The sequence below is a fragment of the Sphaerodactylus townsendi genome, linkage group LG01 (assembly GCF_021028975.2).
Source record: "Sphaerodactylus townsendi isolate TG3544 linkage group LG01, MPM_Stown_v2.3, whole genome shotgun sequence".
In the NCBI taxonomy this organism is placed as follows: Eukaryota; Metazoa; Chordata; class Lepidosauria; order Squamata; family Sphaerodactylidae; genus Sphaerodactylus; species Sphaerodactylus townsendi.
This window is the reverse complement of record NC_059425.1, coordinates 105,909,109-105,933,982: the sequence shown is the minus strand read 5'-3', so window position 1 is coordinate 105,933,982 and position 24,874 is coordinate 105,909,109. Positions and strand designations below refer to the sequence as shown.

General features: G+C 43.3%; 1 protein-coding gene and 1 long non-coding RNA gene across 2 annotated transcripts in view; one reads left to right on the top strand and one right to left on the bottom strand.

Annotated features, from left to right (window-relative positions):
• REPS1 (RALBP1 associated Eps domain containing 1) overlaps positions 1-1,573 on the bottom strand; it is a 56,849-nt gene extending 55,276 nt beyond the window's left edge. The window contains 1 exon segment of the mRNA XM_048489637.1: positions 1,021-1,573. Coding sequence (XP_048345594.1) covers positions 1,021-1,173 — 153 coding nt within the window. The 5' untranslated portion in view covers positions 1,174-1,573.
• Positions 1,574-8,219: 6,646 nt separating this feature from the next.
• LOC125444611 lies at positions 8,220-16,919 on the top strand. The gene is made up of 3 exons (XR_007246234.1): positions 8,220-8,439; positions 15,805-15,871; positions 16,765-16,919. It is a non-coding gene; the product is annotated as an uncharacterized LOC125444611 (long non-coding RNA).
• Positions 16,920-24,874: the final 7,955 nt, after the last annotated feature.

Below are 24,874 nucleotides of genomic sequence, written 5' to 3'. Positions count from 1 at the left end.
TGGTACCTCAGGATTCTTGTGCAACAGGACACAAAACTGAAAGTCATTCAAGTGAACTAGTGACACAGAGGCAGCAACATTCACTTCAAAAATCACATTTTGTCAGCTGCCTTGGTGGCTCTTGTAAAGGCAGAAAGGCAATATATACATTTTGTAAATAATAAAAATGTAATAGATATCTACTAGTTTAGCAACAGCCACATGAAAACATGACAACTACACAATTATGTTACCAAAATGCATGATGAGAATTTAAGAACCATGAAATCACACTGGGGATAACATTTATAGAAACTGCTCCACCAGTTAACTTCTCCAAACAACAGTGTTTCCAAGAGTTAGTGGCTTTCACGCTTTCCATGAAGCTATTACAATAGTACTCAAACCGAATAGGTTGCAATATGTTTGTAATTGGAATGTACTGATAAAAGTTCCCGAAAATATTGATGCTTAATCCAAGCAAAGGTCTATGTAAGACTTCCTCCCAATGTTTATAAATGTATCCTCTTGGGCGCGCAAACTACCTCTACATCTCCAGAGCAAAGAGACACTACCTCTACATGAGCAGGGCAAGAAGAGTAAGTCAAGCAAGTATATCGTATCCACAGTTACCAGCTAAACCCATACTGTTTTAGCAAGTTACTATTTTTAAAAGGTACAAGGTTTTATATCAACTGTTATGGGCGTCTGAAAAAAGAATCTCAACTAGGAAACATTGCATGTGTGCAGGTGGTAGAGTAACAGGCCACTTTCAGATAAGCAGTTTCTAACCTAAAATCTACCTTTACGGCACCATCAGAGGAGAGATAGACTAGCCCCACCCTGGCCTAGCCTCTGACTGTAACTGCTAGGCCAGCTTGCCTCGATTTAGAGACGCGTCCTAAAGAGACCATAATCTCGAGTTGCTAGGTCCGGGGGTGGGTAGAGGCTGGCCTGTCAGGGAAGGGGAATAGGTCTTGCTCCGTGTCATCCCTTCAGAAAAGGGCAGGGGGTGTGGGAGAGTATAAAGGGGCGGACTACCTGCATGACCACCTCGCTAGGAAGCTGCGCGGCGCGGAAAAGCTCAAGGACCCGCCCGTTGGACGCCACTTTCTTCGTGCTCTCGGTGTCGCAGTAGGAGAAGAGGTCGCAGTAGTAACGCTGCTCCGCCTCGCTCAGGGTCAGACCCTCCATTTTACACCGACCCGGGAATCGATCCCAAGACCGCGCGGGGTGGGCTGACCGAGGAAAGTGAGCGCGCGAGCCGCCGCCACCGCCTCGCGCCGGTAGCGGCTCGAGGGGCCCTCCGCAGCGCGCGCCTGCGCGCGCCCTCTCCCCTGCGCGCCGCCCTAGCAGCTGCTTGTTGATCTCGCGGAGCCTGTCCGCCTTCTTCAGAGTTGGCTGGAGGAAGGTTGGAAAGCAGAGGAAGCGCGACAGGCCAGGAGGAAGGGGGCGTGGCCGCGCGCGAGTCTAGGTGTGCGAGTGGATAGGGAATGTAAATGTGCGTGAGGGTTTCCTAATAAAGTTTCTGCACGTCTCCCTGCTAGGGTTGGCCACGCCCACTCTACTACAAACAGGCACTCTTCGACGAACTCTGTTCCCGGAAAAGAGGAAAGTCATTGTTGAGAAGGCGCGCGCGCGGGACCCGGATGCGCTGTTTAGGATGACGTAGAGTTCGTGTACATCCAAAGCGGGCTGCCTTCTGCTTCGACTCCTAGAGGTGTGGAGGACTGCTGTACATTGTGTGCGCGAGGAGAACTTTTTTTGGCATGGCGAGACTTGCAAGTTGTGGCGCTCCAACACGTGATAAACCTAATGACACTGTGGTCTAACTGATTATATGGATAAAAGGGCAGAAGAAATAGGTGGCGGGCGGAGGCTCCAAAATTGCGTACTTGCAAGGCTGACGTTACTAAAACCTTAATTACAAGTTGTATACAGTGTAGTTCTCTCCTGCCGAGCAGGCCAGACGGACAGAATCGTCAGGGACTAGAGCCTATTAATGTTTCCGAGGGCCTGCCGTGTTCCTTTTAAAAGAAGTCACCTCATACATGTTGGTACAGTGAAAATCGGGAAGGGTCTGCTGATAACACATACTCATTTATCATTCCATTCCCGGCTCCAGCCTCTCAGTTGGTTTCTAAGGCTGAAATCCTGTTAATTTCACATTCCAGCTATCTGTACTGTTCCTTTCAGTAAGTTCTGTTTGTATTCTGTCCAGATTCAGCATGCCTTCCAAGTTTACAGTGGTGCTCCTCCACTGTCAAAAGTTATTTACTGACAATGCAGGCCACAGTTTGAACTGCAGAGCATCTAGCTTTGTGCAGAATTTACGCTAGGAGTCCTTTTACCTGAAGTGTGAGAGGCTGTGGAAGGAAAGTTTTCTTATTTATTCTTCAGCTTTTTTAGTATTGATTTGGGCCTGAATTGGAAAGTGAGTCACATTGACTGATTATTGTGGGTTTTCTGGTCTGTGTGGCCATGGTATGAAAGTTTTTGCTGCTAATGTTTTGTCCACATTTATGGGTGGCAAGACATTTCATGGCATGTCATGGTGAGATGTGTTTCTCACTGTGACATGCCTCTAAAGATGCTAGCCATAGATGTGGGTGAAGCCTTAGGAGCAAAAGCTACCAGACCACAGCCACACAGGCTGGAAAACCCACAACAGCAAGTTAATAATGGCCATTAAATCCTTTGACAATACGCTGAGACCCATTGACACTGACACAACTCTCCAATCACACATTAACACCAAAAGTGCCATTTCTATCCATATCTCTATATAAAACTGTCTCTTCCTTTCTCCCTTCAGCTTTTTTTAAAGTCCCATTATACATAATTTTGTGGTTCTTGATCTGCAATGAGGAATAACACTTTGTTAATGACATTCTGAAAATAATCTTTTTTAAAAGTCTCCACCCCAATGAATAGCAACAAGGCTGTGCCAAAGTTCTTCCCTCTCACCTACATTTTATAGTTTGTTTCCTTTCTTGTGGCAGGAGTGAGGATAAAAGCAGAGAGATTTGGCTTGTGCCTCCAATTTTTGTCAAGGAAATGTCGGACCAAAGCATCTGTCACTACATTTCAGTGCATTTATATTCTACCTTTTCCCCCAAATAGGGACTCAAAGAGATTCACAATAACAACAACAATATTACAATAATACAAAAACGAATGTGAGAAAGAAAGTGGGGAGCCTTCTAAATGTAGAGCAAATCTCATTTTCACCTTAAGGGCTTGAACTTCTAGCCATATCCTAGCCTTAAGTACCTGGACAGGAAACAACGAAAACTCAGACTGGATATTGTAAGCTGACAGCCATATTTTCATAATTCCCTTCTCCTTCTGGTAGGAATATGGGGTTTCTATATCTTTAACAATCCTATAGAAAAAGCCATATTATTAGGGAGACAAACCAACTTGGCAAAGACTGAAATGTCCTCTTTGTAGTTGCTTTTTTAGAAGTTGTATCTGCTTTGGTATCCTGAAGCCCTGTCTGTTGCAGTTCAGCCGGGAAAACCTGTTTGGCGTAGGAGATAACATGCAAATGATGTGCATAATGGGATTAGTTTTTGGGATTATTAGGTGGCCTTGATAGTGAAGAGGGCAGTGGCTGAGCACCTAGGTTGTCACTTGGATATTTCTAACCTGGCAGTCTAAATGTTTGCATGTTTACTCAAAAATAAATTTAGCAGTCCTTATTTCCAGATTACAGTTGAATATGCCTTATAACTTCTTATAAAAATGACACAATGTTCATGGTAAACTGTTAATCCAGATCCACATATCACAAACACTGCCTTAAGAAGAAGCATTGCTACTGCCTTCAAAACTGTCTCCCCTTCCTCGTTAACTTAAAGCTGCAGTCTCAAGAGGCTGACTGCTCTTTTCTCCTGCTTTGTAACTGAAGAAGTGGAGTCTAGTCTACAAAAGCTTATGCTAGAATAAAAACTTACTTGCTTTTAAATACTCTTGTCTACTTTAAAAGAAAGACAGACTTGACTACAACTTATGACAACCACCAACTCAACAAATTCTGCAATATATTGAAGACCGCCCCCCAAAACCCTATTCCTTCAGTTTGCTTATCTTTATTTTGTCTGGTTCATCTATTTGGAGGTTATCAGGGCATTTCTGTCATACATTTTGACCTCAAAGTAGCTTATAGAAATTTAAACACTATAATTTAAGTAAACAAGACAACAAAGAAAACAAATATCATGGGTGGATCCTCATTCTGGGTTTGCCATTGTAGGTTGCAAGCCAAGGGCCATAAGCTGTTTGGCTGCTAGCCTTTGACTACGCTTAGGTTTAAGTATCTGCAAGGAGAAAAGAAAACTAGGTCAGACTAGATGCTAGCAAACTCCAATTTCCTCGCTTGTCAGAAATGCCTCTGGCTATGCTGAGGCTTTAAAAATGATAATCGTCCATTAATCTTAAATGATATCACCATCATTTCCTCTGCTTCACAAAGAGGCTGCTTTTGATTCAAAGGTTGCAACAGAAGAAGAAAGAATATATAGCTGTGGATGAAGAACCATGAAGGTTGAAGTGATAGTGTCTTTTTGAAATGTAGTTACAATTGTTTTGAAAGGGAATTTTTGGTTAGCAAGAGCTGTATGGGACATACGCACAAATCACACACACACACACACACACACACACACACACCCCAGTATGTTTGCATCTTAGGTCTCAGAGTTCAGAACAATCATGTCCTTCTTAGGTGGAACCATTCCTGGTGTGAAGAATCATATTTCTGTGTACTCCAGCATTTTTTTTAAAAAAACCCCAAACAAAACCGACCTTCCTATATACAACGGGTATGTTAGGGAACAGCTAATCAAAAGCTCTTCTAATATTAGCTTTCCAAATAGATTGTTTTTGTTGGTTTCTTTGTCTTGATATGGGGAGCATTCAGATTTACAACTTCCCCTGTGGATTGGAATAGGTAAAGATGCATCACATTTTCCCTCTGCCTTTCATTTTAATTTATCATTAATTAAACATTTGTCCCATTATACTGAGTTAATACACATATCTTTGATTAGTAATCACATTTTGTGGTTATGAACACAGCTTGACAGTCAAGTGCTGAACATCATTACAGACAGCTTCTAATCTCTGAGCCTGCTGTACAGCAACACTGCATTACATGATATTAATGCACAGTTTTACTTAATAGTGTGTATCATCTGAGAAATGTACTAACCTAGTTTTCCTCTTTTGGCTTGCTGAGACATTCCATATTAGGCCATTGGGAGCGTTAAGTACAGTAGAATTTGTGCCCAAATAACTTTGTTTAGGATTGCAGCCAAAATCCCTTTCCTAAGGGATCTTAGTACTGAGGTACATGCCCTGGTAACATCTACTTAAGATTACTGTTATGCTCTCTAAATGGCCTTGCCCTTGAAGACTGTCCAGAATCTGCAGTTGATACAGAATGCTGCAGCCAAAGTAGACTGGAGTGAGTCATAGGGTTCCATCAACCGTGGTTTCCAATTTGCTTCCAGGCTCCATTTGAAGTGCTGGTATTGACCTTTAAAGCCCTGTATGCCCAGGGACCAACATACTTCATGGACTGCCTTCTCCCATATGTACTTATCAGTTCATTCAGGTGATCTTTGAAGGTTCTACTTCATTTGCCCCACCATCTGAGGCTAGATGGAATGTGTGTGACCTCAAAATAGACTTTCTTGATTGTGGCACCAAAACTTTGGAACTCACTCCCCAGGGAGATTTGTCCATCTCCCTCTATTGGTGTTTTCTGCCAGTGGTTGGAAACTGTTTTGTTTTGTTTGGCATATCCCCAATAAAGATTATTGACATTCCACCCAGGGTCTAGTATTGTTTGTTGATGTGTTTTTCGTGAATTATTTGTTCAATGTTTTTAATTATGCTAATGTTTTAATGTTTTTTTAATGTGTGCTGCCTTGGGAACTCTGATTGGGTGGGGGTGGGGGAGATAAAGGTAGTCTCCAGTAGAAGAACTGGATCATTATTGACTAGGTGGTAAATCAGCATAAAAATGTTTTAAATAAATAATCCAAAAGATGACTCTGAAAAGCCCCTTTGTGTTTTATGGAATGTACATGCATGAACAATCAAGAGTCCAATGTCATCTTAAAGACCAACAGTGGTTTGGTGGTTAAGGTGTTGGACTAGGAACTGGGAAACCCAGGTTCAAACCCTCACTGATGCCATGGAAGCTTTGCTGGGTGATCTTAGGCCACTCACACACTCTCAGCCTTGACCCTGGCTAGTGTATGAATGGGAGACATTCAAGGAATACCAAGGTTGTGACATGGAGACAGTCAATGGCAAACCACCTTTGACTCTTGCCTTGAAAACCCAACGGATCGCCATAAATTAACTGTGACTTGATGGCAACAAAACAAAACAAAAATCAAAAGATAGTGTGACCACCATGCTCAGAATGGGTTGACCCAGAAAAGGGTGGAGACTCAAAGCAGCAGAAGGCTGCAGAGCTTATGTAGTTTGGAGGAGACAAGGCTACCAGACTCGGACCTTGATTTGTATAAGCCCTTAACACCTTGTTAAGGGTTTTTTATGTTTGTAATGGGTGAGAGTTCTCCTGGAAACCTTCATCATGTTGAATCCTGTTCATCAAGCCCTTGGAGTCTTCAGGAGCTAACCCACTTGCAAAGAAGAATTGGACTTGGCAATATCAGTAGACTGTAAATATAAGGACTTGAAAATGCAACCTGACACTGGCGTTCCTGCCTAGGGACATGGGGTACCCCTTGTCCCCGGGCACATCGATTGAGGTCACGTGCGAAGTGCCAAAACATCCTCCTGGCTGTAGGGATTGAGCAAGCCCTAGAAAGCAGGCACTGAAGCAGCCGCTGACCGTTCTGTATGCCTGTCGTAGCCCTCACTAATTTGTAATGGGTGGGTCTGGAGTGTCCAGGGGGCGGGGAGAGAAGTCCCACTATTCCCAGGAGCAGGGACTGGGAAGCTCCTCACTTCCCTCCCTCTAACCCAGCATACCTTATTCGCCTTTAAATTAAGTGTGTGGCATTTCTCAGAAGCTTCCTCCTCTCCTGGGCAGCCAGGCGCCAGCAGGCACAGGGAAGTGTTTGAGCAGGGAGCCCAGAAGCAGCAGCAGAACTGAAGATGATCCTGACATTTGCTTGGTAAACCTTCAGATGGGGGGAGACTTGTGAGAGATTTACATGCTGAAAAGTTAATTCCCACCTAACTGGCTTCTTGAGCTGTTTCTCAGGGCTAGGCAGCCCACCTCACAGGGTTGGTGTGAGGGACACAATTAGGAAAGTGGTGGGGAGAGAGCCATGCCTGTTTTGCTGGGGGTAGGAGGTGATTTGCAGAGATGACAGCTGATGTTTGCTTGGTAAACCCCAGATGGGGGGGGGGGAATTTTGGCGCAGAGATTTACATGCTGAAAAGTTTAATTCCCCCTGCACTGGCTTGGAGCTGTTTCTCAGGCTAGCAGCCCTCCACCCTCACAGGGCTGGTGTGTGAGGACACAATTAGGAAAGCAGTGGGGAGAGACACATGCCTTGCTTTGCTGGGAGTAGGAGGTGATTTGTGAGAGATGATGCTGATGTTTGCTTGGTAAACCTTCAGATGGGGGGGGGGGGACTTGTGAGAGATTTACATGCTTAAAAGTTAATTCCCTTTGCACTGGCTTGGAGCTGTTTCTCAGGCTAGCAGCCTACCTCACAGGGTTGGTGTGAGGACACAATTAGGAAAGAGTTGGTGGGGAGAAAGCCATTTATGTTTTGCTGGTGGTGGGAGGTGTTTTGTGAGCTGGTGCAAAAAATCATTGTTTGGTCGTTGTGGGGGAGGGTGGTCGTCCATACCTGGGGTGGGGGTGGTGGGGCACCAAACTCAGATTTTGTCCCCGGGCTCCAGTTTGCCTAGATTCGCCCCTGCAACCTGAACAGGCCCTTGAAGTGTGATGTTAAATGTTGATGTTATATGTTAAGAAAGTAAACCATTTTATTTTTAAAATTTGTTGTTGCAAACTCATTCCAAGTTCTGCCCCACAGAACCCACAGATAGAGGTTACAATAGCTCAGCTTAAAGTACAAGCTACCCATTTCAAAAAAGAGGGGACACCAATCAAAGTCCCTGTCATGCGTTTCGATGTGATGCTTTCTACATATATGCTGGTCACCGCTTGAAGCTAGTCATCGAGTGGTAGGTAGGTAGCCCTTGGCCGACGTCGCTCTATACGTCACTTGGCAAAACGGTGCAAGCGCCTTTTTCAGAAAACCCCGTAAAGGCGAATCCGACTCATGTTCCCACCAAGTGTCTCCCTCCTGTTGCTGTCCAATTTTCCCTTCACTTGCAATCTACTTTTTCCTCCCCGCCTTCTGACACTCCCCCCCCCCCCGTACCGCACTTCTTCCTGGACTTTGCATCTAAACGCAGCAACCTTGCATACCCTCGGAGCAGGCAAAGCCAAGAGAGGTGAGTTGCCGGCGCCGCCAAGCGCCCCGCAGGCGGGGTGGAACCACGACTAGGGTGAGGGGGCGGACTGGGCAGACGAGCTGATCGCCTGTGGCCTTGCTTGGCCACCTGAATTGGGGGCGGGGAAGGGCGAGGAGACGCCGACTGAAGTCTGACGAGGGGTCTCCTTCGGAGGGAGGTGGAGGGATTGCCTCATGGCTGTCAAGCAAACGGAGGGACTAAAATCCGGGACTTCCGCACTATGCTCCATGCGGCATCGCACGCGGTTGGGAACAGGGAGACCCGTGGGTGTGCTTTAAATAAATCTGCGCTGTGCTTGTGTCTTTAAAGCCCCCCCCCCTTAAAAAAAAGAATGTTGCAAACCCTTCCTGCAGCGGTCCTTTCTAATAATGGGCTGGGGAAGGGTTTGACCCAGGTAAATTTGGCATCGCATGATGACTTCCCTTATGATCTCTCTAGCATTAAAACAGGCTTCTGGGCACTCGCTCACGATAGTCCAATAAATCTCCCGGCGCCTGCATTGCAAGGCATGGCTGCTCACATGTGCGTCTGGCTGAAGTGAATGAGACTTTCATCCAAACAACTGTGCTTCAGATTGGGCTGCGGGGCTTGCTTGCAGCAGCAGGTCACGCTGCCGCTTCTCTCCCTCTGCTCCCTCCCTTTCCAGTTGATTCCAGGCCAATAGTTCACATGTCTCTGCCGGGTTCTCCTCCTCTGCATGTAGCAAAGACAGGCTTTCTTATTGTACTCCTGACTCCCTGCTTGTGTGCAAAGAAAAATGTGTAGCATGTTGGAGATCCAGAGATCAAAACTATTTGTGAATACTGTGGAGCAGCCCAAAAACAAAATATGGAGCTCCAGGAAGCAGGGGAGGAAAAGAATACCATCAAGTCAAGTTAGGCTTCTTTGGCCTGTGGAACTTTTGCGCCTTGAAGCACCATGACCAAATTAGGTTTCACATAGAACAGGAAGGAAGTTACTCATGCACCCTTCCTACTCTATGCCTAACTTGACTAACAGAGTGCACTAAAGGCACTCTGCCTTAAATTCAAAGACAAGATTTCGCTTCTCACCTATTACAGGAACTTGAACGTGTATTAGGCTTCTGCCTATCTCTGCCATGTTTTCATTTTTTTTCTTAGCAAGGCTTGGCTGGTTCAGTGATGGCAAACCTATGGCCACGATGTTTTGGGAGACACGCCAGTAACCCATGTCCCCGGGTGCCACCCATTTGATCAAGCTGCCCCCCCTTGTATTGGAGGCCGCAGCTCGCAGCATCCCATGGAGATGGGGTGGTCTGGCCCGGCAGCACCTGGTGCTGGCCCAGGCATGCCCGACGGGCCTGCGACAGGCTCCTGGCCTGGGGCCAGCTGCTGCTGCCCTCCCCACATCAGAGGCCACGAGCAGGCGCAGCCTCCAATAGAGGTAGAGGTGCCGGCAGCAGCCGGCACTGGGTCAGGAGTCTGTTGCAGGCAAGGCCTTGTTTTTGCGACCCCCATCTCTATTGGAGGGTGGGGGTAGTGGGGGTGCAAAAACAAGGCCTTGCCCCTGGGTGCCATTTCATGCTGGTACGCCACTGCACACCAGCATCCAGCAATACACGACAACTACTATTCCCCCTGTTTCAGTTTGAATCATTTGTGTAATTATTTCATGTTTCTTTATGTCATACATAACACCACTCATGATTGGACTGTATTTTTTAAATAAGTGAATGTGTAAAGTACTGTTTCTCGTTGGTGGGGGTGGGGGTGAAACATCAGAAGAGTCAAGTTAGGCATTTTTATGAATTTTTGACATGCGGAGCCAAAAACGTTCGCCATCACTGGGTGTCATGGCCCCCTCTGCTGGCCCCCTCTGCTTCTCATGAAGTGTAAACTGAGCCTCACAGAGAGATGCCAGAAGAGGTGAAGCTTTCATGGGACATGTGGGGACTTTTGCCCCGGGCAGGCCACCGTTCAGTCACGTGGCGGTCAGGAAATCACACCTCCACACCGCTCATCCTTCCCCCTCAGCCCAGCCCAGTCCAGCCCCACCAGGCTGCTCCTTTACACAGCGGAGTCTCCACCAGTTGAAGGAGCAGCCTGGCAGGGCCGCCACTGGGCTCCCCTCTGCCCCACCAGGCTGCCCTGGGCCACCACCACCTAAGGTAAGTGGGGCGTGGAGTAGGGGGGCAGCCATCCATTTGGGGGGGGGGGTGGGCGTGTGGAAAACTCAGATTTTGCCCCTGGCTCCATTCCCCCTAAGTCTCTCAATGCCAGCTGAATCGGTAGAGCCTGAACTCACACAGGCTTCTGGCTCAGAACTAATTAGCAGGGTTAAGTAAGATGCCAGTAGCTCTGGGCCTCCAGATGTATGTCAGTGTTGCAGACAGAGATTGAGACTGGCCTTAAAGGAAAGATGCCACTCAGCAAGATGACAGGCTATGTATTACCCAGAGCCTTTGCAGGAGCAGTCCCAGGCAAGTAGCTCTAAAGAACAATTGGCCTTAGGCAAGAACTACAGTCGTATTTGCAAAGTGTGTTCTTCCTGATCTTGCCTGCATGCCACTGTTGTCTTCAGACCCTGATTGACTACGAACCAGCTTCTTCTTGTTGCTGTGGTCATTCCTAGCTTTCAGTTCCTGGTGTGACTGATATTGCTCTGGACTCTCCCACGGATTTGGTAACTGTTGAATTATTACTTGCTAGTCTGTTGTCAGCACAGCCCAGGCTAGGAGCCTTCTCAGTGCTGTGTGTTGCTGTGGCAACACACCAGCCCTGCCCAGCCTGCACACTAGGCTTATATTATCCTATGTCAGGGTCCATGCTTGCATTTGCTAACATGTATTAGGAATTCCTCCCTGAGCTGGATGGCCCAGACTAGCCTGATCTTGACAGATCTCAGAAGCAGGGTTGGGTCTGGCTTCTACATGAATGGGAGATTACCAAGGAATTCCAGGGTCACTATACAGAGCAAGGCAATGGCAAACTATCTCTGTTACCTCTCTTGCATTGAAAACCATACTGACTGTGACTGGCTGTGACTTGGTGGCACTTTACACACACATTAGAGAACCCATTTCACACTGGATTAATTTGACAGTTGAAGTACACTAGTGAATTTTTCTGTTTTAATTCATGCTCCCTGTGATGAGGAATATATTCATTTTTTCCATGACAATTGTAACAGGAGATAGGATTCTTTCTGGCATAGAATTTAGCACTCTGAGTATCTGTTCGATTATTTGAAGAAATGATTGTCTCTTCATTTTTCGCCTACTGAGCTTGTTTCCCATCTGAATTTTAAGGTGATAATCTGAATGTATCTATGTAATATTTTATGACTTGATCCTTAAAGTAGATTTTGGATCCCTGGGTTTAGTTATGAAAATATATACAATTTCTTGTGCAATAATAATTTATGTTAGTTACTGGAGCATAGAAGAGAATTTCAGAAGAAAATCAGCTTGTGTTTCATAGATTACAGAAAAAGCTTTTAACTTTGTGGATCATGAAAAACTATGGCTGGTTGCAAAAGGAATTGAAGTGCCATGGCATCTGGTTGTTTTGATGTGCAACCCTGTGCTCTGAACAACAAGCCTACTGTTAGGGCAGAACATGGAGAAACAGAATGGTTTTCAATTGACAAAGGTGTTAAGACAAGGATGTATTTTATGTCCTTATCTTTTCAATCTGTTTGCAGAAAATATCCAAAGGAAAGCTGAATTAGATTTAGATCAGTGGTTCTCAACCTGGGGGGTCAGGACCCCTTTGGGAGTCAAACAACCCCTTCACAGGGGTCGCCTAAGACCATCGGAAAACGGTCTTTTTATATTTTATATATACCAATTTTATGATTGGGGGCCACCACAACACGAGGAACTGTATTAAAGGGTCGCAGCATTAGGAAGGTTGAGAACCAGTGATTTAGATGAAAGTGGAGTGAAAATTTGGGAGGAAGAATATTAACAGTTTGAGATCTGCTGATGACACTACATAAGTGGCAGAAAATAGCAGACTTGAAAAGATAACTAATGAAGGTTAAAGCAAAAAATGACAAAACAGGACTACAGCTGAATAAGAAGTTGAAAGTAATGACTACTGTAGAGTGAATCAGCTTTAGAGTGGACAATGAGGAAATAAAAATTGTTGAAGACTTTCTATTCCTTGGTTCTATCATCAACCAAAAGGGAGAATGCAATCAGAAATTAGAAGGAGATTGAAACTAGGAAGGGCAGCCTTTAAGGAGCTGGAAAAGATTCTTACATGTAAGTATCAGCGTCACCGCTAAACCAAGATCAAGTTGGTCGTATTGGTCGAAGGCTTTCATTGTTGGAATCAGAAAGATTTTCGCCAGATTAAGGGTCAATGAAGATTAGATAGTGGTTACTGATACCGGTATACCTCTATTCAGATGCTTCAAACAGTGAGACCTCGGCTATCTCCATTGACACTCCCATGCTATAGTCTTTCATTGTTACTTCATACTTCTATTCTATTCCTCAACTAGTGACCTGGCTGCCTTCTTTGTTACTCACAGACTATGTTTCTCCACCCACCCTGGACACTCCAACAGATATATATACTCCACTTGCTTTCCCAACATCAGATCCTCTGAAGATGCCAGCCACAGATGCAGGCGAAACGTCAGGAGAGAATGCTGCTAGAACACGGCCATACAGCCCGGAAACCACACAGCACCCAAGATCAAGTTAATTCATGCCACAGTGTTCCCTATTACTATTTATGGGTGTGAAAACTGCGCAACAAAGAAAGTTTACAGGAAAGAAGTAGATTCCTTTGAAATGAGTAGTAAAGATATTGTGAACCACCAAAAACAAATAAACAGGATTCTAGATCAAATCAAGCTTAAACTGTCCCTAGAAGCTAAAATAACTAAACTGAAGCTGTTGTACTTTGGTCCCATGATGAGAAGATAAGAGTCACTGGAAAAGACAATAATACTAGGAAAGGTTGAAGGCAGCAAGAAAAGAGGAAGACCCAACATGAGGTAGATTGACTCTACAAAGGAAAACATGGCCCTCAGTTTGCAAAACCAGAGCAAGTCTGCTAATGACAGGGCATTTTGGAGGGCATTGATTCATAGGGTAGCTATGAGTTGGAAGCAACTTGGTGGCACTTAACACACACAATTATAATTTTATTAGTATGGTAATTAGCAACAAGCTATTACTAGCAGAGAGGTAATTTGATTCCACAAGTTAATAAAGGCAGAATTGTGATGTTGCCTAGCCTTTGGCTTAGGCACATTTTGAAGAAGTGGCAGCGCTGAAACATATGCCATCAGTGTTGTGTTACTATTTTGTAATCTATTACTGTTTATGGTAAAATCATGTTCTGTCCTTTTTATTGTACTATTCCAAGTACCGTAGATACTCCACACATGAATTTTCAAACATGTAGTGTATAAATGAGACAAATAGGTCTTTGCAATCATGAGTAGTATATAACACACCAGTCAGAGAACCACAATTAGCTACAGTTTCCAATTGAGTACAAATTCAATGTTCAATGCAGAATTACTGCCACATTATGTATTTAATGGAACTAATGATGGGGTACCAAATTCTCGTGATTCCTCGCCTTCTATAGCTTTGTTGTACTTGAGAAAAAGCATGTTCTTTCCCTGCCCCTACAAAGAAACTAGAGACTAGTTTACACATTATAGAATGATGATATCTTTTACACCGCTTCATATAGTCATTGTTCTCTCCATGTTGTGAGCTATATGTGTATAGAAACTCAGTTCCTAGATAGGTCAATTTCTGCATCTCAGATTTATAGTGGCACATGGTGAAAACTATATACACTGCATGGTGAAATCTCAATATTACCACATGGTCACAACAAAGTTACTGTAAATGTCATGTGGATAAATTTTAAACTAATGTGATTTAGTCTAAACTCTCAGACTTTCTAAAGCTGTACACGTTGCTTGAAAATATGAATGCTGTAAGTATACAACTGTTACAGCAATGTATGTATGTATTTCATTTGCATTTGCCTTTCTATCCGATGGGAATCTACAGCTGCTTACATCATTCTCCTCTCCTCTATTTTATCCCCAGAAGAACCCTGTGCAGTAGGTTAGGCTGAGTGGGTGTGACTGGCCCCCAGGTCATCCAGTGAGCTTGTCTAGTGATTCAAACCTGGGTCTTCCAAATGCTAGTCCAGTACTCTTAACCACTACACCACACTGGTGTATCTGGAACAATGTGGATATACATACATGCATACATCATTGATACTAACAAATAAATACCCGTCATGAAGTCAGTAACCATTTATAGCCTCAGATTTGTAGCTGGTATTTACAATGTATTTTGTACTAGGGTGCCAATATCTCTATGACTGAGTACCAAAATGTCCATGCCCTGCATCAGTTTCAATCATGTGCATGTGTTTAAATGGCTTCTTTTGTTTGACAAACAATATAGAAGTATTGTTGAACGCTTTCACGGCCGGAATCACTTGGGTACTGTGTGGTTTCCGGGCTGTATGGCCGTGTTCTAGCATCATTCTTCCTGACGTTTCGCCTGCATCTGTAGCTGGCATCTTCAGATGATCCTCTGAAGATGCCAGCCACAGATGCAGGCGAAACGTCAGGAGAGAATGCTGCTAGAACACGGCCACACAGCCCGGAAACCACACAGCACCCGTACCGAGAAGTGAAATACCGTAGGAAGAAGCAGTATTTTTCGAAATCCTTATAGTTTGTTAAGAAAAGCAGCAGTTTAAACATACATACACTGCATATTTACCCACGTACAAGTGGTATTATAATAAATAATCTTTATACACCCTGGAAACTGGTCAGTGATTTTTTTCCTTTAGGAAGAGGAGGTCCTTATAAAATCTGTGTACACACATACTAAACATTTAACAGGACAAAGTTACTTTCAGTAGAGGTGATATCATGGAAAACAAATTTAGATGTAATACTGTAGATAACAATATTTTTACATTATGTTCTCAAACTACTTCAGTTTTTAAATGTTAAAAACTACTGTGTTTTGGGTATTTTGAAGAACTGATAAATTATATGAAAGAAGAAAACCATTATAACACAATATGCAAGGCTACCATATTTTATTATATTTTTTAAATGATGTGTTGTAGTACAAAGAATCAGTATCTGTATGGACGAATAAATGACAGGCTTAATCAGAGCTTCCTCTGCAGTTTTTTCAGTGGCTCCCAAAAAGGCAAGCTGCGTAGGATTTGAATGATGGCTTTCCTCTTTGGGAGAGGGAATCACTTCAAAGCTCTGCATGCTCTGTTATACATGTGTAAACCATTTCTTTGGACTTCAGAAAACTGAGTAGAGCAAGACATAATTAATTAAATAATAATTCATTTGTAGGCAACGATGAACATTGAACATGAAATCAGTCTTTTAGTTGAAGAAATCCAACGATTGGGGACCAAAAGTGAGTAGTAAGATTTTTTATGCTTGCCGATAGCAGCACCATTTCAGACAAGTATCTGCCTTATTGTAAAAACCATATTATTTTATTTACATATTGGTAAAGATTTTTCCACATTTAATTTTCATACGTCATAGGAAAAGGTTTTCAGCAATTTCGTGAAAAGGAATTTTCGCTACCTGAAAACACCTCCACCACATGATCTTATATGAGCGACATATACCAGCCATGATTGGGATACTAACCTGCTACCTCACCTGAAAGTTATCTGATGCTCACCACAAATTTGGAATTCAACATTTATGGTCTTCCCTTGGGAAAAGCTGACATATGTATGCTTAAAGTGCAAGTCATTGCTGACTTTTGGCAACCCAGTGGGGTTTTCAAGGAAAGAGTCTAACAGGATCAACCCTGCTTAACTTTTGAGCTCCAATGAAATTAGGTTAGCCTTGGCCACCAAGGACAGGGCAAAGCCCATAATCATCTGCTATAGCAACGCAAGAGTCCTTTCATGGTTGATGCAGCCGCAATTGTTAAGACATTGTTACCCGTCATAAGCGCTACCATTAAAGACATTACGGTATTCCGCTATATAAAAAAAATCAACATGCATCTTATTTTGCCACAAAACTCTTGAAGTAAAATGCCGAATAGAAACGTTCAAACTCAGTATAAAATCTCTACAGTATATGCCTCTTCAGCGCCACCAGTTTAATGGTGCACCTGTCCTACCCACCAGGTATAAACCCGCGACAGGATCACACCTGTCAGCTGCTGATCATGCACCCACCATCTGAGGCCTAAATGATTTCTAATCTTGATATTATTAAAAAAACCAATTTGTTTTTGCATTGTTAGGATTATTTCTATGCTTTACTACTCTTTCTTTTCTTTAGACGCTGATGGAATATTGAGTGTGAAGTTTGGGCAATTCTTGGCCGATGCATGAAAAATGCAAAGCCAACCCTTTGAAGCAATAGTGCGGGTACTCTTAAAGCTCTAAAACTGAAGAAAGATCGTTGAAGGTCCTGGATAGCTGCTTCGCCTGCAAGGAGTTGCTGGATAATTTGCTGAAATTATGTTAGCTGTGTCGGATTTGGCCCTTCCGCCTCTTCTCTTTAGTGCAATTCTTTTTTTCATGCAAAATCTTTATATATAGAATTCTCAGACCAAGGAAAATATGCATGTAGATGTAACTTCCTTTATATCTTTATAGTTGAAATGAGTCTTTCCTCTTTTGGGAAATGAAACTTTTATGAATAAATTATTTGCAAAATGACTGTTTGGGACCAAGATATGCCAACTTCCTGTTTCTGTCTCAGGTAACTGTTTTAAAATGTCTGAAGTATTGTCTGATTTTTCCAATAAATTATCAAATTCAAGCTAATATTTGCTACTAAGATATAAAAACACATGATTATATTTATGTTTTTGTCTTGCTTTCTTTTATTTCTCTGCTGGTAATAGAGCTGTTCTCAATTTGTAAGCAAAATGAATATAATAAAAGAGAACTGGAGAGAGAGAGAGATATAATGCTCAACTGTGGCAATTCCATTTTATACACATATTCTAGCTTCTCACAGTGGGCTGGCTGCTCTGTTTTTGTTTTCAAATTGCCTTGCATATTTTACCTGCTTAAATGTGCCTTTGGCCTTCTTTCAAAATATGATTAAAAACTACTTTACAAAGTGTTCTAAGCAGCCAGGGGGTGGTGCCTTTTAAACCAAGCAGCTGTTCTCACAAGGGCACAATTCTCACTTCAGTGCTTCATGATGGACAAAAGGGTCAGCCTGTCAGATATGTGTAAATCTGACTTCTGCTGAAAACTAGAAGTTTGATCTGGGGGTGACGATTGGTACATCTGCTTAAAATGCAAGGTGGGGACCTCTGTGAAACTATGTACATCTTTACACAACCATGGTGTGTATGCCATTAGCAGTCTCATGTAACATGCCTGGACTAGAGACTATACCATTTGGCTTCTTTGTTGTGTATTTATTTATTTGTTTATTTATTTCATTTGTAGGCTTCCAATGTACAAAATATAATACAAAAACAACAATGTCATTCTTACTTGGAGGCACCAATGTTTTGAAAACTGGGGAAACATCTAACTTCATTAGATAGAAGCTTGCTCTGTTGCAACTGTTCACTAATCATGAAAGACTGTGGACAAACATAACCCCCATATCAGACTCAGGGACAGGGCCGGAGCAAGGGGGAATTGGATGTTACTAAGCTTTCCTGAAGTGGAGGCAATTGAGGGGGGGAGGGGATAAGCAGCATGCCCAGCAGCAGAAGCTGGGAGCCACACTGGGTACACTGGGACAGGATATGTGTGTGGGGGAGCTGGAGCTGTGCCAGACTTGCCAAGAGTGTAGGCCGTAGGGTGGGTGGGAGATATGGCAGGCTGACAGCAAAGGCTAGATGCCATGTTGGTCTCACTTGGCAGAGTGAGCTCTGGGCTTGCTGGCACTGGAAGGGATGGAGGGGAGCAGGAGACATGGCGGGCTCAAAGGTAGGGAAAGGGGGAAACAGCTGTTTCCCTTGGAACACAAGTGGTGGTGCTGGGGAGCTGTAGCTAAGAGGGAAAGGCATTCCCCACACAATGCTCATGAGTTCCCACTTGTAATAGTAAAACTGTCACTTCAGTTTTCTACCTAATTTTTTCATTTGTCTCTGTGGACATTACAGAGAAGAGAAACAAACATTAAAAAAGAAAAGGACCAGGGAGGGAACATAAGAGAATAATATATCAGTATATGAAAGTGTCAGCTTTTTAGCCATGAAAGAGTTAAGATGATGTTTTTGAGTAAACAGATAGCCAGATTAGCATGTGGTTAATAGGATATCAAATAGCATATTTCTGGAAATTAGGACTCTGAGCACGGCCTGGGCATTGAGGGAGCTGCCGGTCATCGCGCTGCAGGAGAGGCCGGGCGCAAGGTGCCCAGCGCTACCCCCCCATGACTGGATGCCGTGTGCCCAGGGACATGTGACACCACATGTCCCCATGGGCTGTACATCCCTGATTAGGAGTTACCTGCATTAATGAGATAATCTGATTGTCATTGGTTAATCAATATATTCAGGGACCTGGGTTGGTTAATGGAAGGACACGTAGTCTTCCATTCACATAGCCTTTCCCTCAGGTTGCTTTCTATGGGGTGATGATGCATTGGGGGCAACCTATTCCATTGTTTTCACGCTTCTCCTGTTTTAATACATTTTTAATGTTTCACGCTTCTCTATGATTTAATACATACATGATTTTAGCGATTAAAGAAAATTAAAATGCAATTACATCCCAGAAAAATGCCCTGTCAACAGAGTAAGAGCCACTGGAGTTTCAGTGCGACAGTCCTTATTTCTGGTCCTTTTCCCTTCTACTTCCAATATGATTAATTACTTCATGTTCTCTTATGGCTGGCTGTCATTCCCGAAGCAGTTTTTAAGTATCACTAGTTTTTTGTGTGATTATGGTGGCCATTCAGTACTGCTTCCTAGTACTGTTACAATTTTTTTATTTTGCTAAGATTGCAATTTTGTAATTGTGTTGCTACATTCCTAAAAACTGAAACTAAGAGAGGATGTGCATGCAACAGCCTTGGCTACCAAGTGAAAAGCAGTAGTGAATCCCCCCCTCAAGCAAGAGTCGATAATTACCCATTGATTAATAAATGCTGTGACTGCAAGAGAACAAATAGTAATTAATTAGGCTGTAAAACAAGAAAAGAAGGAAAATTGCAGGAATAAATGGAGCATTTGTTGCATAGAATTTACTTCTGAGTAAAGACAAAATAGGATTTCCAGTTACTGGAGTTATATGGGAAATATATTGCTATATTAAAGAGGGGTATCCCGGCAAGCAAGCTTACTCAACATCCTACCTGAGTCTATTCAGTGAGGCTTATTTCCAGGCAAGCATGATTAGGACTGAACTGCTACTGCGGTGTGGAAACCCTGTTCCAACTTCACTTGCCATGCCCTTATATGAAGCAGTGGTGCAACCGCACTTGGAATTCTGTGTTCAGTTCTGGTCGCCACATCTCAAAAAGGATATCAAAGAGATAGAAAAAGTGCAAAGAAGGGCAATGAGGATGATTGAGGGATTGGAGCAACTTCCTTATGAGTTTGGGACTTTAGTTTGGAGAGGAGACGTCTGAGGGGGGATATGATTGAAGTCTATAAAATTGTCCACGGGGTAGAAAATGTTGACAGAGAGAAATTTTTCTCTCTTTCTCACAATATTAAAACCAGGAGGCATACATTGAAAATGCTGGTCCTGGAGGAGAAGTCAATGTATGGCTACCAATCTTGATCCTCCTTGATCTGAGACTGCAAATGCCTTAGCAGACCAGGTGCTCAGGAGCAGCAGCAGCAGAAGGCCATTGCTTTTACATCTTGCATGTGAGCTCCCAAAGGAATCTTGTGGGCCACTGCGAGTAGCAGAGTGCTAGACTGGATGGACTCTGGTCTGATCCAGCAGGCTCTTTCTTATGTTCTGATGTTCCAGGTGGCTTAAACTGTTCCTTTGTGATTTTCCCCAAACTAGGAGAGAATTATTTAACATAAATTTCACTACCAGCTGCTGACTTTCCTGGGTGTGTGTGACAATTACTTGGAGCTATGTCAAAATGCAAAGGGGTTTGCCTGATTCATTAACTATCTACATCCTGTTTCTCTGGGTCCACCTTTAGCATAATCTAATCTTATGTTTCAGCCAGCTTGCAACTTAGATAATGGTTTCAGAGAACAATACATTTTACAGCAGTAAGGAAAACCTTTGCAGAAAATCAGAATAAAATGTAAATCCTTACTAACATTATATGTCAATCAAAACTATATTAAAACAAAATCATTTTTATTCATCCCTCTGGCTACATTTCCACTCAAGACTTAGGGTCTGCACAGCTCATGTTGTGCATACTCTATCATTTGTTAGAGTCTGTGTTTGGTTTCAGAAGTGACTGATATCCTCAACTATGCCATGGCTTTGAAGTTATGGTGGGCAATTGTTCTTTCATTCACACTGAAAGCAGGAGTGTTTATGTTTACATCAGATTTTTTTTTTGCTAGTGTAACATTATGCCAGTATTGGGAATAAACTGAAATTTTTAGGACACGGGTGCCAGAGGTGGCGCTCAGAGCCCTCTCTGTGGGCATGCGCAAACAGAGCCCCCCTCCCATCTAGGTTGGCCTGGGCCACTGGGTTCAATTATTAGCATTAACCCTAAGACTTAGTTTTGGGGAAGCAGTGTAGGTAACCCTGTTAGATGCTGTTAAACCCCACTCATTTTCATGCGAAGAACGAAAGCGCATCCTTCACCTGGGAGTAAGCTTGGTTGCTGGCAATGGGGCTTGCTTCTGAGTAAACCCTCCTAGGGTCATGATTCACCCATTGGAAGAGTTGCACAGTTGCTTCAAAGCAAAGCCACCGACTACCACCAAGCTTACTCCTGAGTAACTTACATCTCGTAGCCAATCATTTTTTCTAAACTAAAACTTCAGTATTCAGGATAAATTGCTGTGTTGGCACTTTGCGATAAATAAGTGGGTTTTGGGTTGCAATTTGGGCACTCGGTCTCGAAAAGGTTCGCCATCACTGTTTTAGGGTATGAATTAAACCTTACTTCTTCCTAGCACTTCCCTTTTCTGACTTCCACGTTGGTGTGGCACCATTATAGCATATTACTGCACTGCTCACTGCTACACTGGCATATGACTTAGTTGTGATCCTGAACAGTTTATAGACTGAGACACACTTTTCAGTGCAATCCTAAGGAGAGTTACTCAGAGTTGGGATCCAGCAGGTTCTCACAGGTTCCTGAGAGTAGGTTACTAATTATTTGTGTGTGCGTGAGGGGGTTACTAATTGGTGATTTTGCCACATGATTTTTGCCTTAGTTATGCCCCTCCTCCGCTCCTCAGCAGTAGCGCGCAGAACTTGAAGCAGTCTAGCAGGAGGTGCACCGGCGTGCATTCGTTTTCCGCCCAAGGACCGGCGCACCGGCTGCGGCCTTGCCACAGCCCCGCCCAGCAATGCCCCGCTCCCGGAATGCCCGGGCACGCCCCTGTCGTGCCCTGCCCAGCCTCATTGGCGCTACGCCACTGTTTGAATCCCACCACCATGGGAACCTGTTACTAAAATTTTTGGATTCCACCACTGGAGTTACTCCAGTCTAAACCATATTATACATAGTAAATGTCTTGTGTTTCTGTACAATGTTAAACACTGTGTGTTGTATATTTCTGCCTTATGGGTGGTAAAACACGTGGGTACTTGGAAAGGATAAGAGAAGTGTTTGTCATGTTTAAACTTGAAAAGTATTCGGTTTTATTTTCTGTACTGCTGCCTCTCAAGGTATTTTAGCAGAAAAGGAAACTTTTCAGAAGCTTACAACTCAATAGAACCTTCTCTTTGTGGAACTGAAGTCACTTTGCAGAAACCTTCCCATGCTGAAACATTCCAGCCCAAGATTCACCGCAGAGAGAAAGGTTCACTCTAAAGAGAAAGTTTCCCCTTAATCTGTTCTCATGGCTGTTGCAGCATGAGAAGTTTTTAGCTGCAGTTTTCAACCAGCGTCTGCTGACTCCTAGCTGCCTTGTGGTGGCCACATGAATTCTGAGCACACATGCAGAACTCTCCTCAATCAGCTTTGGAACACCACAGAAAATATTTGAAAACTTGTTTTTGGAGTTGCATGTTAAAAACCAGTCTAGGCTAATTACTATGGTGTGAACTTAGCATGTATATAACTAAACTAGCATGTAGCTGCTAGTCAGCAAGGCCTCTCAAAGATTCAACTTTTATACAGTGAAGTTTTGTGAATCCCTTTCAATTGGATTTGCTGGCAGCCTATGCCAAACAGTTAAGAAGTTCTGTGAAAAAAAATCTAGTATATTTATTATCAATAGTATCTGGAATGTGGTGAGAGCAGGAACAATTCTTGAGCCATGCTGAACTGGAACTGGGAAAGCAAAATAAGAGTTATGGAGAGGTTTTGATAGCTGTTTGAAGGTTTGTAAAAGTCTTGTGACTTGGCTAATTCTGATCAAAACCAGATTACTGGTTTGATTTTCTATTTTTGAAGTTTGTTACAAATATGGTAATATTGTTGCAAAGTAAAATATTGGAATGAAATTTAGATCACAATTCAGCTTGGATCACAGTTCTGTCTCAGGTTTAAGGTGAACCTCCACATTCATTTTCCTATCATAAGAAATCTCCCTTCAAGACTGCAATATCAGAATGCATGTTGGTGTGCACTTTCAGGCAGTATTTTGCATTCCAATGACAAGCCCAGCTGAAGCACTTACACCCATTTACAAGGGGACTGGAATGAGCAAGGTCTCCAGGACATGGCACTTCGTCAATCCATTAAATGTTTAGTTCTGCAGATTGGTAGTTGTATAAACCAAAATTCCCTCAGCAGTCAGGCTTTCTAAATTATTTCTGACACTGCCAAACTGAGGGTCAAATGTTTCCAATATAATGTATAGATCTAGCAGTAGATACAGTATCCTTGTAGACATGTGTCCCAGGAAATGTTGAACTTACATGGGTATTTTGAAGTGCTTTGATTGGCCCCCACTTTAGTTGAGGTACATTACCTATGTTCTATGATCATGCTTTTTCTGCTTCACATTAAACCACATCTCCTCAGCTAGTGCAGAAGATAGTCCCTGACCTTCATACTCAGATGTGGACCCATGCTTCCTTACCATCATTTTTTTCACAGTACCTCCTTCTATCTTTTAGTAGTGAAAGTCATGCCAATTGCACTTATGACTTTGTCAGGTTATTTTAAAACAAAACCCCTGCTGTACACAATCCAGTTCATTTTGTTTTGTGACTATGGTTAAAAGTGGCAGACTCTAATCTGGTAAACTGGGTTTATTTCCCCATTCCTCCACATGAAGCCTGCTGGGTGGCCTTGAACTAATCACAGTTCTCTTAAAATTCCCACAGCCCCACCTACTTCACAAGGTTTCTGTTGTGGGTTGGGGAAGGAATTTTACACCACTTTTAGACTCTTTGAAGATAGAGAAAAGTGGGATATAAAAATCAACTCTTTTAAAAATTCTTGTCAGAACACCTTTGAATTTCACAGTGAATCGGAGTAACTACTGCACCAAGATTTCTGGCCAGTCTTGAATCTTCTATTCTTAGGCAAGATATTAGTGCAGGGGGCTGCCTGTTGGCTCCATGGGTGATTGGAAAAGATTAATTTTTCTGGACCCATTTCAATCTGGCTTCAGGCCAAAATTTGGAACAGAGCCTCCAAAGTGTAGACCTCATCTTTTATTAGTTCCCATTGGAAACAATGGGGGATGGGGCACCCCCTTTGGGAGTCCTTAGCTTTGGACCCCCTGGACCAAACTTCACAAAACCTGGTTGGTATCAGTAAGGGACTCTCCTGATGATACATGCCAGGTTTGGTAAAGTTTGGTTCGGGGGTCCAAAGTTATGGACTCCCAAAGGTGCCAAACATTGTTTTCCAATAAGGAGTATATAGAAGATGGGGTCTACACTTTTGAGGGTCCCATAACTTTGGACACCCTGGACCAAACTTCACCAAACCTGAGAGGTATCATCAGGAGAGTCTCTTACTGATACCACCCAGGTTTTGTGAATTGTGGTCCAGGTGGTCCAAAGCTATGGACTCCCAAAGGGGGTGCCCCATCCCCCATTGTTTCCAAAGTGAGCTAATAGTAGATGGGGGCTACACCTTTGAGGGTCCATATCCTTGGACCCCCTGAACCAAACTTCACCAAACCTGGGTGGTAACATTAGAAGAGTCTCCTAAAGATACTCTGAAAGTTTGGTGCTACTAGCTTAACAATTGCACCCCTGACAGCAGGCACCCCCCCAAATTTCCCCAGATTCTCTTTTTAAATCCACCCCCTTCGGTATGGGTTTAAAGGGAGAATCTGAGGTCCCCAGTTTAGAAGAAGAAGAAGAGTTTGGATTTGTAACCCACTTTCTCTCCTGTAGGAGACTCA